The sequence below is a fragment of the Lampris incognitus genome, chromosome 4 (genome assembly GCF_029633865.1).
Source record: "Lampris incognitus isolate fLamInc1 chromosome 4, fLamInc1.hap2, whole genome shotgun sequence".
Classification (NCBI taxonomy): Eukaryota; Metazoa; Chordata; class Actinopteri; order Lampriformes; family Lampridae; genus Lampris; species Lampris incognitus.
Window position 1 is genome coordinate 50,142,899 of NC_079214.1, and position 15,690 is coordinate 50,158,588.

Genomic DNA, 15,690 nt, shown 5'->3' on the forward strand with positions numbered 1-15,690 from the left:
AAACAAGAAGAAGAAAAAACAAACTAGGGACAAAGCAGACACTTCGATCAACTCATTGAATTTAGAGAGAGAGAGAGAGAGAGGAGAGAGAGAAAGACAGAGAGAGGAGAGAGAGAAAGACAGAGAGAAAGAGAGAGAGAGAGAGAGAGAGAGAGAGAGAGAGAGAGAGAGAGAGAGAGAGAGAGAGAGAGAGAGAGAGAGAGAGAGAGAGAGAGAGCTGATTCACTCACACACTCTGGAGAAATGTTGAAGCCTCCCTCTGAGCGGAGGAGGTGACAGAGAGCTAGAGTGAGCCCACTACAGTTCACAATTCCTCAGCTTCTCCAAGAAATACCTTTCTTGTTAGCTCTTCTATCTTATTTCTGTTTTTTGTTTTTTTTGTGCCTCTCTCTAAAGTGAGGACTGGAGGGTCAGTTGAATATTTGTTGCAACTTGTCTCTGCCCTACTGTGGGTTTCTTCGTTGTGTTCAACCAATGTTGGAGATCTGGGAAGTGTTGGAAATGAAGCCACTCCTTTCCATTAGTCAGGCGTCACAGCAAATAAACACATAAGTGTGCATATCAATTCATCTACACATGCACGTTTGCAGTCTCACGTGCATGCACACATGCACACACGCGTGCTGTAATAAGGTTGGATTATTACTACGAGCTACTTAACTAACCATTGTTTGATGTACATCTGTTCTAAATATCTAGTTAGCAAGTAAAAATATCAGTAGCTGTAGCCAGCTGTTGCAATGGTACAGCAACCTACCAACAGTGTCTCCTTACCTCTTCTTACCTTCCTATTCATGGATAGGTTCCTTTGACAATGACAAACAGTAAGTGGCTAAGAAAATGGATGGATGGATAGATGGATAAAAAGATTGTATGCCTTGTCTGTGCCATCAAAAAGACATGCATGTTAGGGTTAATACTCCTGTCTGTGCTCCTGACCAAGACAATGGAAAGAAGAACTGGAGTCGGTCCCCAGGCGCTGCAGCTGCCCACTGCTCCTATACAATAGGATGGGTTAAATGCAGAGAACACATTCATTGTAACCGAACAACTGTACCATGACAAAACAAAGTGGCTTTCTTCTTCTTCCTTCTTATCCCAGGGCACACCACAGTCGTTTATAATACACTCATTTTGAAACATTAAAACTACGTGTGAATTAAATGAGGAGATCTGTTGGGATAGAAGACCAGTGTAATATTGTCAAATAAGAGTTAAAATGTACTTTTATTAATCCCTGTGAGGAAATTCATCCTCTGCATTTAACCCATCCCAACACGCACTGTAGCTGGGAGCAGTGGGCAGCTGCAGCACCCGGGGACCAACTCCAGTTCTTCCTTCCATTGCCTTGGTCAGGGGCACAGACAGGAGTATTAAACCTAACATGCATGTCTTTTTGATGGTGGGAGGAAACCGGAGCACCCGGAGGAAACCCACGCAGACACGGGGAGAACATGCAAACCCCACACAGAAAGGACCTGGGACAGCCTGGGGTTCGAACCCAGGACCTTCTTGCTGTGAGGCAACAGTGCGAACCACTGGGCCAGTATAATGATATATTTATGAGCTCGGTACCTTTCCTTCCTCTGTTTTTCACAGCCTTTATTTATTTGGGCACGCTCAACTGAACATCATGCCCTTATATCAGCACTGCCATGCATCCTGTTCACATAGTTAGAAACACTTTTGTTTGGCTGCCAGGAGCTGCTTAGCACGCTCACAGATGTACTATGTATATATTCTTAACTACAGAGCAGTGCCGCTGATGGTTAAGTGTTTTGGGTCAGGGCATCACATCAGGTTAGTTTTTGTAATTCCCCTTCCCCACCCATATTCTGCATGCCAGTCTGAGGGTTTTACCAGTTAGTCTCCCTGCCCGCTTCTGCTTACCAGCAGGCTACCGTCACTTAAAGGATCCCATCTGACTGGTTCTGTGTCTCTGTGTGTTTCTCTGCTGTCAGATGAGATCTTAAATCAGGCAAGCTGGCGTCAACTAAGGTGACGACTGTGGCCTGGGTGGGCCACCCCCACGACCACATGACCCTGGACATGGATGCGGTGCTGTCAGACTTTGTCCGCTCCACCGGGGCCGAGCCTGGTCTGGCACGGGACCTGCTGGAAGGTAAGACTGTGGGATAAGACTGCATTTGACCAGACTAGACTTGAATGTAGCTGGACAGTATTTGACAGATTTGAAAAATAGGCCTTCTGATTGGCAGAGCTCACTGCAAGCTCCACTGAAGTGACATTACTCCCCATCAGGGGAGGTGACTAGTGTTACTAGTGTTACATTATTTTTTTTACCAACAGATAACAGAGCTGACCACAGATTCAGAGCCGACTACACACTCGATACCTATGTTACATTATTTGACATCAAGGTTTTGGTACCAGCATACTTAAAATGACACCAATTTACAGGAACAAGCTGCAGTAAGAATTGCTGTGAGTATGCAGATACAGTAATGAAAATTGGCATCAGCCTTTGGGGTGGAGGAATGTTGGCTGTAGTGGTCAGATTGGATAAAAAATAACGCATATCTAAAGGCTGTGAAAATGCAAATTGGTGTGTAAATTATCTTGGCTGAGATATTTTTGGATATTTCTGTTGTTATCTGTACATGCAAACTACAGCATTCACAGCATCTGCAAAAGGGCTATGCATGAATGCCTGTTTCATACAGTACTGTGGACAGTTACTGCGCAGGATGTATTTATTTATTTTATTTATATTTACTGTCATAATGACATTGCTTTGGTTTCATTTATGAGCAGTTTGCACTGCATTTTGTCTCCAGTCTCCTCACACATCACAGCTGGTCATAGCATCCATCTGATATCAATATGTAGATTTCAGCCTTTTAGCCGTCACTGCTGTCAAGAGAAACTTACAAAGAGTCCAACAGTGAAACGAACTTTAGTCCCTTAACACCAACATTGCAAATAACAAAATGTAAATTTCAGAAGGATCAGTCCAAGAAACTGGACAGTATATCTAATAAATATTCCTGTATTCCCATAGTGGTCATGTATTCACAGAAGTGCTGATGGAAAATCGGTAATTGATTAATTACTGATCACAAACATACCATATCGAAAACTGTATAACTCGTATAATTACTGCTCAAATGCATATCAACATATAAATTCTTGGTAATATTGATTGATTACAACCACCAGTGATGTTAATATGTTAGATAGAGACTGCTTTGGTCTAAGTGTCGAGGCCTATATAATCATTCAGCAATGACATACAGATGAGATTAGGGAGGCATGTCTGAGAATTTATGAGAATGTCCCCATAATTTACAGATTTCTCTTTGTGAGTTAATCCTGAAATGAACCAAAACTGTTCAGAGGAGACATATTAAAGAAAAAGATGAAATCTTCCTTTTCTTATTGAAAGATTATTGAGCTACAACTTGAATGAGATGATTTCAGACAAATATCAGTCCCCTTCGAGACAGTGTGGTTTCTCGTCTAGTTTTTATCTAATTCTTTTGGTGATAGACAAGGAGAGATGAACACGATATAAACTTCAGGATAATTTAAGAGCTAGTGTTTCAGTCAGGATGAGACAATGTTTATCAGGAGCAGAATTTAAAAAAAACACGATAAAATTGTTAAAATCTTACACTGGTTTCAAATAGGAGAGGTATTATTTAGAATATTTGCTTTATCTAGGTAAACATGCCAGTGATTCTGGAGGAGGTCCCGCTTCCTGCAGTCAGCCTGTTTCAGCTGTACACTTCTTTTCTGTTGACTGAAGCAGCAAGGGACCTTTTCAGCTCGTTGGTCTCTACTTATAGACAGAATCTCTCTCTCTCTCTCTCTCTCTCTCTAGTTTAGTTAAATTCAGCTATTCTTCCTTCTCTCTTTTATTATCACTTCTATGTCATAGCTCTGGGTGCATTTCTTCAAAATATCGCCAGGCTGCTGTTGTTGTTGTTGTTCAGATAGATCCTTGCACACCATACTGTTAGTTGCACTTAAAGGTTGATTCCATTTATATATAATTGGGTCTTGTTTTTGTACTTTTTGTCATTGTGCATATTGGTTACAATTATTAGTATGTCACTCACTGCTCACTGGCTTCATTTTGGAGATTTACAGCTTTAAACGGCATCTCATAGGGCACTTTGCCATAGGTTTATGAGTGAACCCTGTCATGAAACATAGCAAAGGCCAGCATGAGCTTGGCCACTACTCAGATGCATGTGTCATAACCCCCATTCAGGCTCCCTACACTGCTGAACATCCTTAAGCATGGTTGTGGTTGCCTATCGTTTAGAGAAGCGCCTCTGTGTTTCTCTAAACTGGGTGGAGAGATTTTACAGGTAATACCTCCTGTAACTCAGCAGCTGCCGTTGGGCTGCCCTCTCTTCAGGCAAATAGTCCCTCCAGGGGAGCTGCTTGGCGGTCAGTAGAGGACTGTGGTTGTACTGGGCAGATGAAGGTTGCCGACAAAAAAGCAAGCGTTGCTTAGCAAACCCCCCTTGCATTGAATTAGGTTAAAAAAAGAAAATGCATTCCTCGGTAAGGGTTAACACTACCCATGCCATTTTGAGAGTGGCCTAGATTCAACAGCTCAGCATCTGACATTAAAGCAATACTTCACAGTCCCCCTAGAGACAGGAGGCAGTGTCTCAGCCATGTCGGGTCTGTCTGGAGTTACGTAATGTTCACAGTTTTTCCTTCAGTTACACAACACACACGCGCGCGCGCGCGCGCACGCACACACACACACACACACACACACACACACACACACACACACACACACACACAGGGGGCTACATAGGCATACACACACATGGTTGTCATGCTCCTCACTTCCTCTTCATTAACGCATACAAACTAACAGCAACATGATACGTATCTCCTCTGTCCCTTTGTGAACACACACACACACACGCTCAGCTATGCTGTATAAACATGTGTTATTACTCCTACTGTGTACTTGGTGAGCTTAGCTTACTTTTCTTTTTACAGCCACGTCAAGTAGCAAAACCAGGTCAGTCGGGCAAAGGAGACACTTTCACTTCTTTGTGCGCTTTATCATGATTTATAGCACTTGAGACTTGATTACTTCAGATAATGTCGGCCCGTTCTTGAGGTTTATCTAATTAATAGTTTTACTGATGAGGAACTTAAATTTTAACCACGAATAATCACACTTTGGCTGCAAGTTTTTATAAAGCTCACAAAACAATTGTCCTAGTGAATTTAGAGCATACGCTGCAGATGACATAATTCAAGAGGACACTTCTGGGTTCCCTGCAGCAGTTAGCTGTGATGTATGCTCTTCTTCTTTCGGCTTCTTCCGTTTCTCGGCATTTGCCACAGTGGATCTTTGCCCTTGTGGGGAAGCCCGGCCTGAGTGGCTAAAATGTAGGAGGCACACTCAAAATATATATTAGAAAATAATTTACAGGGTGTAGCTACAAGGGAAACAAAAGAATATGAAAAAGAAAGCAAACAAACAAATTAAGTCTCTCTGGCTCTGTGGCTTAGTTTGTGTGTGCCAGCTGGGATGCCTCTGCAGGTACTGGAAGTGGGCGTGGCAGTGTAGTCAGCAACACCTGGGGCCCTGTGTGCCAGTGCTCCGTCAAAAGCCTCTTGGAGCTCAGTTGTGATGATGCTCTCCTCCTTGAGACACCCTTTGGTTGGTTTGCGTTTCTGCACATACAACCCTGCATCTACACACATGCACTCTCCTACACTACCGATTACACACGCCACACTTTCCTTTTAAATCGGTAGCTAATCAGCTTGGTTGTGTGCGTCTCCCTCTTTGTCATGGCCATGCAGCCCGGTTTCCTGTCATGGTCGTGGTTCTGCCCGTGTTGCTCACCTGTCCCCATTACTTGATTGGCTTGCCATGTCTGTTCCTGCCCTGCCTTGTTCACGTGCACCCCATTTCCTTGACTGGCTTTCCAGTAGGTATATATCCCCCCGGTTACCCCAGTGTAGCAGGACAGATTAACCCTGGGGTATAAAATAGCTTATACCCCTCTAGTCCAAATTATACCCCCCCATTAATGCATACACGTCCTTCAGATTGCTAGATCAAGGTTAGGAAGGTTCCTATATGTATTAAAATTTATTTATTATATGTATTAAAAAGCAAGTTTTTGCTGTCATTTCTGATGTTTTTAAGCGAAAATATTTATTAGCTTAGCTAAAAGGGCTAAAAACAGTTGCTAGTTAGCCAAAAGCTAATAGGCTAGGAAGGTGATAAAGAGATTTGAAAGTTTACATGTACGTAGTACACATATGCGTGATCATGCACCTTAATACTCATGGAACTGCACCACTAGGTGGCACTACAGTGAATACTTTAATTTTATATTGTGAATGGCCATGTGACAATTTGCCCCAGTAACTGTTAAACGTGTAATTAAATAATTACAATAATAAAATATGTTTTTGTAGGAATAACAAACAGAAGGAAGAAAATAAAGAAGAAAGGAAGGACAAGGGGAAGTGTGAAGTTTTGGGTGCCTACATGTGTATTATTAAATTTTATTCATTTTTTTTTCAAACAAAAATCCATCATGGATGACCTGTACAATCAGATTTTCAACTTCTACACCAGCTCTGTCCGAAAGTATCCTCAGCATATCTATGAGCTGGATCTTGCCAAGCATGTGAATGCAAAGTCTAAGTTTCGTCAAACAGCAAAGCCATTTTGTGCTAGCGGTGGAACTCTCCTCGATGGAAATAAGGAGGCTCTTTTCAAAACCTGTGTGCCCAACATTCTGAAGGCCTGTCATGACAATCCAGCTACAGGAGGGCACTTTGGCAAAGATAAAACCTTCAGCAAAATATCTCAGCGATATTAGTGGAGAGGCATGAAGAGTGACGTACAAGAATACGTGAAGGCATGTCCAAAGTGTTTCGTCAGTCATCCCAAAGTCAGCAAAGAAGCTCTGTCACTCAACCCCATACCTGTAGCTGCCAAGATCTGGAGTCTGGTTGGGATTGACATTATCGGCCCTCTTCAATAAACTACAAGTGGTAACAAGTACATCGTCGCCATAACTGACCACTTCTCCTAGTGCTCTGAAGCCGCAGCTATCCCAGACAAGAGCGCAAAGTCAGTGGCAGAGTTCCTTTACTCTGTTGTATGTCGACTAGGCTGCATGGACACCCTTATCAGTGACCAGGGTCATGAATTTGTAAACAATGTTATTGACTTGCTTATGGGCTATTTCCAGACAGATCACCGTATAGCCTCTTCATATCACCCACAGTCAAACGGCCAAAAAGAACGTGACAACAAGACACTCAAGGCTACACCGAGCAAGCTCATCAGCGACCAAGCCGATGATTGGGATCAGTACATTCCAGGCATTTTGTTTGCTTATCATACATCTATCCATGCCTCAACAAAGTGCACGCCCTTAGAAGTGATGAATGGCCACGCTGCCAAGCTGCCCATCAACCTGAAGTCTGCTGACAAGAGTGATGAAGCGCCACTTCCAGACTCAGCCAGCCCTTATGTTCTGCAGACACTTCACACATGTAGTAAAGACCTCTGTTCCAGTCTCAAGAAACATCACCAGTGCACAGTCTCATCAGAAGGAGAATTACGATCGTCGCCATGAAAGCAACAAAGAGATTATTACAGGGTCCATAGTCTACATCAAAAACAGTCGACGTATCCACAGGATGGGATCCAAGCTGGAGCCTCGCTGGACTGGTCCATATACTGTTGTTGAGTTACTCAGCAAAGGCCGTGTTAAGCTAAAAAAAATGTAAAAACCAACAAGATCCTAAGTAACACCTACCATGCCAACAACCTCAAGATCTACACAAATGCCACATCATCAGATGTTCCCCATGACCTTGAGCACCCAACCATTCCTGACCACCCCTGTGACACCATAGAGGACAAACCCTAGCAACTCAAGACACCAATGGAGGAGCTAGATGAGATCAGTGACACAACGGAATATGTTGTATTAATCAGGATAATTAATTGAGTATCATCTGTTTTAGAAGGGCATGAAATAACCTAGCCCAAATAATACCCCAGGGTATAAACTGGACTAGCCCATAATATACCCGGGGTATAAAACAGGCTAGCCCACTTCAACCCTGGGTATAGTCTCGCCAGGGGGTATATCTTGGGCTGTTACACCGGCTCATTGTCGGGTTATAAACAAGACTTTGCCCTTGTCAGTTCACGTTTGACCTGGTGCTTCACACACCTTTTATTTCTTCTGTTTGTGCAAGTGCCCCGTCTTCATTAAAGCCTTGCTTTAGTAACAAGTGGGGGCTCATCACTAACAAAACTCAACTTAGCTTGAATTAACAAATCTCAACTCATAACAATTGAGCTTAAATTAACATTGTGTGCACACATCGACATCCTGACGTCCTACCCAACCAACAACTCCAAAGCAACTGCTTAAATACTCCAGAGTCAATTAGCAGCACCTGAGTTTAGGCTGCACCACTGTAGCAGGGAAAGCCAACACCTGGTAATGATTAGGATGATGGGACAAATGATGTGTTCTCACCCACTTTGTCATCCCCCCTTAAGACCATTACTCCTCAGAGTCATGGGACAGGAAGTCAGCAACATCATGAATCCTTGGACCTCTCCAGTCAGGGAACCTCTATTGACTGAAATGTTCTCCGATGGATGCCCCCAATGGCTGGGCATCAGGCCTCTCCCAACTAGCTTGGTTGTCAGACTGCTCTACCTCGAGCTCGGTGGAGGGGTTAGAGACAGTTGCTGCACCTTCCAACAGCTGAGAACCCTCCTGATGGTCCTGCTGCACCCCCTGCTGAAGCTGGGCACACTGCTGCTGGACTCTATTCCACCTCTGCTCCTACCGCTTGCTTTTCTGCTCCATCCTGGCACCCCGTCAGACTGTTTCCGCACCAAATGTCACCAAAGACTGGACAGTTCAGCACAACCTAGTCAATCTGGCAGCCGGCCATTGTCCTGCGCTGGTCAAGGACACCATGAACATCAGGCACACCAGTTGCTTGAAGTTTCCTTTCTCAGGTTGGCACCTCCTTCACTGCCCCCTACTGGCCTAGACCCCACCGCTGCCACCAACTGTGGGGAAGTCTGGCCTGAGTGGCTAAAATGTAGGAGGCAGACTCAAAACTGTTTCTATTTAGCAAAAATAACTTATTTACAGGGTGTAGCTACAAGTGAAACAAAATATGAAAAACAAAAACAAAAATTAACAGCTAACTCATCTTAACTGAACAAAACTCAACTCATAACAATTGAGCTTAAATTACCATCATGTGCACACATCTATACCCCGACGTCCTACCCAACCAACAACTCCAAAGCAACTGCTTAAATACTCCTGAGTCAATCAGCTGCACCACTGGCAGGGAAAGCCAACACCTGGTAATGATGAAGATGATGAGACAAATGGTGTGTTCTCACCCACTTTGTCACAGCCCTCCGTAGCTTTCTGTCTAATGCATCCCTCTCCCACAGTCCAACCCTCCTCATGCCCTCCTCTACCTGGTCTCTCCGTCTTTTTCTTGGTCTTTCTCTTTTGCCAGGTATTTCCAGGTCCAATACCTTGTCCTATATAGTCTAAGTCTCCTCTCTGTACATGTCCAAACCATCTCAATCTTGTCTCTCTCAACTTCTCATCCAGTCCTCTGATCTTGAACGTAGTTCTCACTTCTTCATTTCTCTTCCAGTCTTTTCTAGTCACTCCCAAGGACCAACACAGTATGTTCATCGCTGCTACCTGTAATGTAGATTCTAGCCTCTCTGTTGTTGTCACTGCTTCCATACCAGCATGGCAGGCCTACCCATTGATTTGTATACCTTCCCCTTTAGTATACCTTGTAGGGCAGCAAGGTGGCCCACTGGTCAGCACCATTGCCTCACAGCAAGAAGCTTCTGGGTTCAAACTCCAGGCCATTTCAGGTCCTTTCTGTGTGGAGTTTGCATGTTCTCCCCATGTCTGTGTGGGTTTCCTCCAGGTGTTCTGGTTTCCTCCTGTCATCAAAAAGACATGCCTGTTGGGGTTAATACGCCTATCTGTGCCCCTGACCAAGGCAATGGAAAGAACTGGAGTTGGTCCCTGGGCGCTGCAGCTGCCCACTGCTCCTATACAATAGGATCGGTTAAATGCAGAGAACAAATTTCGTTGTAATGGAACAACTGTACAATGGCAAAAATAAAGTGGCTTTCCCTTTTTCTTCTTTACCCTCAATGGCATTCTTTTGTCACAAAGTACTCCAGCTACCTTTCTCCATGAATTCCACCCACATTGTGTCCTTTTCTTGACTTCCTTCTCACCACTGCCTTCTGTTTGTATTGATGATCCTAACTACTTGAATTCGTATGGCAATGTTCTGCCATGTCATTTAACAGAAATGACACTTTTTAACTAATATATGTAATTTTACAGATTCAGTCTCTCCAACCTCGATTTAGGTAAAGTTAAGCAGAAGTAGTAGTATTTTTACTGTAGTAAAATATTTTGCCAGTCTCCCCATCATATCAGTTTTAATGATCAAAGCTTCTTTATTAAAAGGTCAGTCCAGTCATGAAGGCTGAGAGGATGGAACTGGAGGTGAGGTGGAGACTATTTTTTTCCCCCCAAGTCCTGGAAAAAAGTGTTTTTATAAGCATACTTCTTTGGCAATGGGCTACTCGTGAGGTTTGGAAGAAAAATGTGTCCCTTGTCCTTTTAGTTTTTCTTTTCCTTTCTCAAATTTGTTATTAGATTATCAAGAACACACAAATGAAAATTTTTTTTTAGCTAGGACATAGCTGACATCAAAAGAAAATGAAAACAGAAAAAAACCTTCACATTGGTCACCATATAAAGCTAAAGATAAATACAGAATTCACATGATTAAAAAAAACAACATTCCATCCCCACCAAAGGTACATTAGATTGGTTACCAACATTAAATTAATCTGGTTGTTCCAGAATAGCAGCAAACACCAAAGCCTCAGCATGTGCAACACAAGGACCCCATGTTTTATTAAATTTGACAAGAGAACCATTTATAGACACCTAATTGTTTTACACTTTAACAAAGTACAAAATGTCCTTGATCCACGACGAATGAGAGGGGGAGGGGTGCAGGTGATTTCAGTCTCGGTAAAATCAGACATCTAGCTAATAAGGTAACAAACCCTACAAAGTCGGTCTTATAAACAGAGTGGGAGGAGAACCCCAGATTGTCGTGATTGCTGTTGATTCAAATCTGAAATCAAGTTAACAATGTCTTGCCAGTAGGTGTGTAAGGAAGGGCATGACCAAAAGTTCAAGTTCAGCGTCATTATCATGTGTATTGGAGTACAATGAAATTCTTGTGCTCTGGCTCTCTCTGCCTTCACATAAAGGACACAAGGACACACCATATCCCCCCCCCCAAAAAAAAAACAACCAGCGGTCCGCGGTGGCGTAGCGGTCTAAGCATCGGCTTGGTGTCGATGCAGTTGCCCACTGGGGACTGGGGTTCGCGCCCCGGTCTCGTCAGATCCGACTATGGCCGGACTCGATGAAGCAGCAATCATTGGCAACGCTGTCTTCGGGAGGGGGGCGGAGTCGGCTTGTGTTCGTCATGTGAATGCGTCTCTGTGTGTGTCGGAAAAACAGTGGTTCGGCTTGGATTCGCCTTGTCACGAAAGTGGGGAGGCGCTTTCCTTCGAGACTGCCGGCCAGAGAGATGCAGTTGGCGAACGCATGCAATACGAGGGTGGGTGTTTGAATTAAAATAGGGATCAATTGGCCACTAAATTGGGAGAAAAAAGGGAAAAATCAGAAATAAATGTAAAAAAAAAACAAAAAAAACAACCTACTGACCTACATAGACTATGTACACAGAATTCATACATTATAGACACAGTATAGAAAAATGTTATATGTTATGTTATATGGTTTGGAGACAGTGGTGCTGATGAAAAGACAGGAGGCAGAGCTGGAGGTGGCAGAGTTGAAGATGCTAAGATTTTCATTGGGAGTGATGAAGAAGGACAGGATTAGGAACAAGTATATTAGAGGGACAGCTCAGGTTGGATGGTTTGGAGACAAAGCAAGAGAGGCAAGTTTGAGATGGTTTGGACAGGTGTGGAGGAGATATGCTGGGTATATTGGGATAAGGACGCTGAATATGGAGCTGCCAGGGAAAAGGAAAAGAGGAAGGCCAAAGAGGAGGCTTATGGATGTGGTGAGAGAGAACATGCAGGTGTGGATGGTGTGACAGAGGAAGATGCAGAGAACAGGAAGAGATGGAAACGGATGAGCCGTTGTGGTGACCCCTAATGGGAGCAGCCAAACGTAGTAGTAGTAGACACACAGTATAGAAAAAGAACACGATTACACAACAGTGTAAGGTGCATATGGGTGCGTCAACTGTTCAGCAACCTGATTGCCTGTGGAAAGAAACTATTACTGAGACAGGTGGCGGTGATTTGATGCTCCTGTAATGTCTTTTTAGATGGAAGGAGTGAGAACAGAACATGATCAGGGTGGCTGGTGTCCTTCATGATGTGTAGGGCATTCCTTTTGCGGCGAATGGTGTAAATATTATGAAGTTGTAGCATAGGTGGCCTGGGCCCAGTAGACCCATTCGGTAATCCACCCATGAGTTGTGGTAGTTCCATGGCAATTATTTTTGCTGCTTTCTTTACAGTCCTTTGAAGCAGTCTGCAGTCCTGAGCTGTCAGGTTGCCAAACCACACCGTGATACAGCCTGTCAAGACACTCTCGATTGTACTGTGATGATAAAAGCTCATGAGTGTTTTGGTACTCATATCAAAACTCTTGAGATGCTTCAGAAAACACAATCTCTGCTGTGCCTTCTTGAGGATGCTGTTGGTGTTGAGAGACCATGTGAGAGTGTCTGTGATGTGTAACTGTCCATGATTTCAACAGATGACCCATTGTTGGAAGTAGGAATGTGAATTTTCTCTCATCTTTCTAAAGTCAATAATGATTTCTTTTGTCGTATTGACATTGAGCCATTTAGAAAGAGGTTGTTATCATGGCACCATGTGGTTAAATATTCCAGTTCCAAACACATGGATGTTGGATAGCAGAGGCTTGGCGACATCTATCACACATAGGATCAACATCATAAATCCTAGAAAGCTTGACTTTGGTGACGTGTGTACAGTGAAGGATTTTGCATTGAGTTAGACCATGTCTACCTAGCGCAAAGAGATGAGTGAAACCGATGCAGAACTACATCCCACAACTCTTCTGAGATCCTCCTCCCATTGAGTTTTTATGTTATGTAAAGAGGCTTGATGCAAGGAGTGGATAAAATCATACAGACGTGAGATCATACCCTTTATGGAAGGAAATGGGGTTCAGAAAGAGTCAGTTGGTGAGGCCTCCAGGAGATTGGGAAAATGGGAGATAAATTTACGAAAACAAAGCTCTGTAGGTATCTAAAAAAAGAAAACACTGTCTAGGTAAAGGACACTTCTCAGAGAGCTTCTGAAAGGACGCAAAGATATGAGATGGCATCTAAATAAATCAAAGTAATACGTAAACCAGCATTTTTAGATAGATATGTCCCTTTGAACAGGTTTGTGTTGTCATTCTGTTCTTCTGAGAAAGTCTGCCTTTAAATTATAAAGTAGGAAATAACAAGTTAGAGAATAAAAATGTAATTCTTAAAAGAGACAGAAGTGATGAGCATAGGGGGATAAATTGAAATATACCGATCAGCCAAAATATTAAAACTACTGACAGGAAAGTGAATAACATTGATATCTCGTTACAATGGCACCTGTCAAGGGGTGGGATATATTAGGCAGCAACTGAACAGTCAGTTCTTCAAGTTGATGTGTTGGAAGCAGGAAAAATGGGCAAGTGTAAGGATCTGGCCGACTTTAACAAGGGTCAAATTGTGATGGCTAGACGGCTGGGTCAGCACATCTCCAAAATGGCAGGACTTGTGGGGTGTTCCTGGTATGCAGTGGTCAGTACCTACCAAAAATGGTCCAAGGAAGGACAACCAGTGAACTGGCGACAGGGTAATGGGTGTCCCAAGGCTCACTGATGTGTGTGCGGAATGAAGGCTAGCCTGTCTGGTCTGATCCCACAGAAGAGCTACTGTAGCTCAAATTGCTGAAAAAGTTAATGCTGGCTATGATAGACAGGTGTCAGAACACACAGTGCATCTCAGCTTGCTGTGTATGGTGCTGCTTAGTGGCAGACCAGTCAGAATGCCCATGATGACTCCTATCCACCGTGGAAAGCCCCTACAATGGGTACATGAGCATCAGAACTGGACCATGGAGCACTGAAAGAAGGTGGCCTGGTCTGATGAATCACTTTTTTTTTTTTACATCATGTGGATGGCTGGGTGTGTGTGCATGGTTTACCTGTGGAAGAGATGGCACCAAGATGCACTATGGGAAGAAGGCAAGCTGGTGGAGGCAGTGTGATGCTGTGACCAATGTTCTTCTGGAAAACCCTGGGTCTTGGCATTCATGTGGATGCTACTTTGATACGCACCACCTACCTAAACATCGTTGCAGACCAATTACACCCCTTCATGGCAACAGTATTCCCTGATGGCAGAGCCTCTTTCAGCAGGATAATGCACCCTACCAAACTGAAAATTTTGTTCAGGAATGGTTTGAGGAACATGGCAAAGGGTTCAAGGTGTTTCCTTGGCCTCCAAATTCCCCCGATCTCAATCCAATCGAGCATCTGTGGGATATACTGGAAAAACAAGTCTGATCCATGGAGGCCCCACCTCACAACTTACAGGACTTAAATGATCTTGGTGCCAGTTACCAGAGGAAGCCTTCAGAGGTCGTGTGAAGGCCATGCCTCAACGGGTCAGAGCTGTTTTGGTGGCACAAGGGGGACCTACACAATATAAGTGTTAAAGTTTGAATTAAGCAACAGTCATCACAAATGCCTTTACCATTGTGGTATTTTGTTTTTTTGTGATAAAGCATCAAGTAAAATATATTTCAGATCTTGAAATATTTCAGGAAATAAATGAATTTTTTTATCTAATAAAACATGGCCATAAGGTAGTGAAATCATTTTAGAGCGTTAAGAGGACAAGAGGAGTCTCTGCTTCAGTGTAGTCAGAGAAAACTTTTGGGCAAACAGAATACAGAATACAATACAACACAGCAAACTAGACAACTAAAACAGCACAATTGGTAGGCCTTTCTGTTTTCTTTCTACCAGACTATGCTCAGGTTGCCCCCTGCAGTTTCACCAGGCATAACCTCCATCTGTCTATTTGTCTGTCTGTCTTAATCTCCTTATTTTCAAGAGCATTTCTGTACCCTTACTCTCCTCTTCTTTTTCCCTTTCTATCCCTGTTTCTTTCTTTCTTTCTATTTTGTAAGATTTTAGATGTGTCCAACTATATATAAGTGATATAGCAAATTTAATTGCCAACAACTGTTGACTGGTAACAGTAGGAAGATGGAAGAACCCATATGTTAATGACTTTGATTCATTATGATCCTGGTTGGGATATTTCTTTGTATTGATTCAGTTTAAAGATAGAAGCCTACTTATTCAAATATGATGGCTCAGCTTACCTAGGTCTGTAAATGGATTCGGTTGCTCATTTACAGTATCCCAGATCAACGATGTGATGTTTGATTAAGTTAAATTGGCGATGTTTGGTGCACCCTCATAGTTGTTTACCTTCAGTATCTACACTGCAGTACCTAGCTGATGTCAGGGAAGTAAA

General features: G+C 43.2%; 1 protein-coding gene across 1 annotated transcript in view; it reads left to right on the forward strand.

Moving 5' to 3' along the window:
* Positions 1-2,034: 2,034 nt before the first annotated feature.
* Positions 2,035-15,690, forward strand: part of LOC130111784 (OTU domain-containing protein 7A-like) — a 58,650-nt gene continuing 44,994 nt past the window's right edge. Inside the window, exon 1 of the mRNA XM_056279066.1 lies at positions 2,035-2,122. Within this exon, the coding sequence (XP_056135041.1) occupies positions 2,038-2,122 (85 nt within the window). The 5' untranslated portion in view covers positions 2,035-2,037. The remainder of the gene's footprint in view (positions 2,123-15,690) is intronic.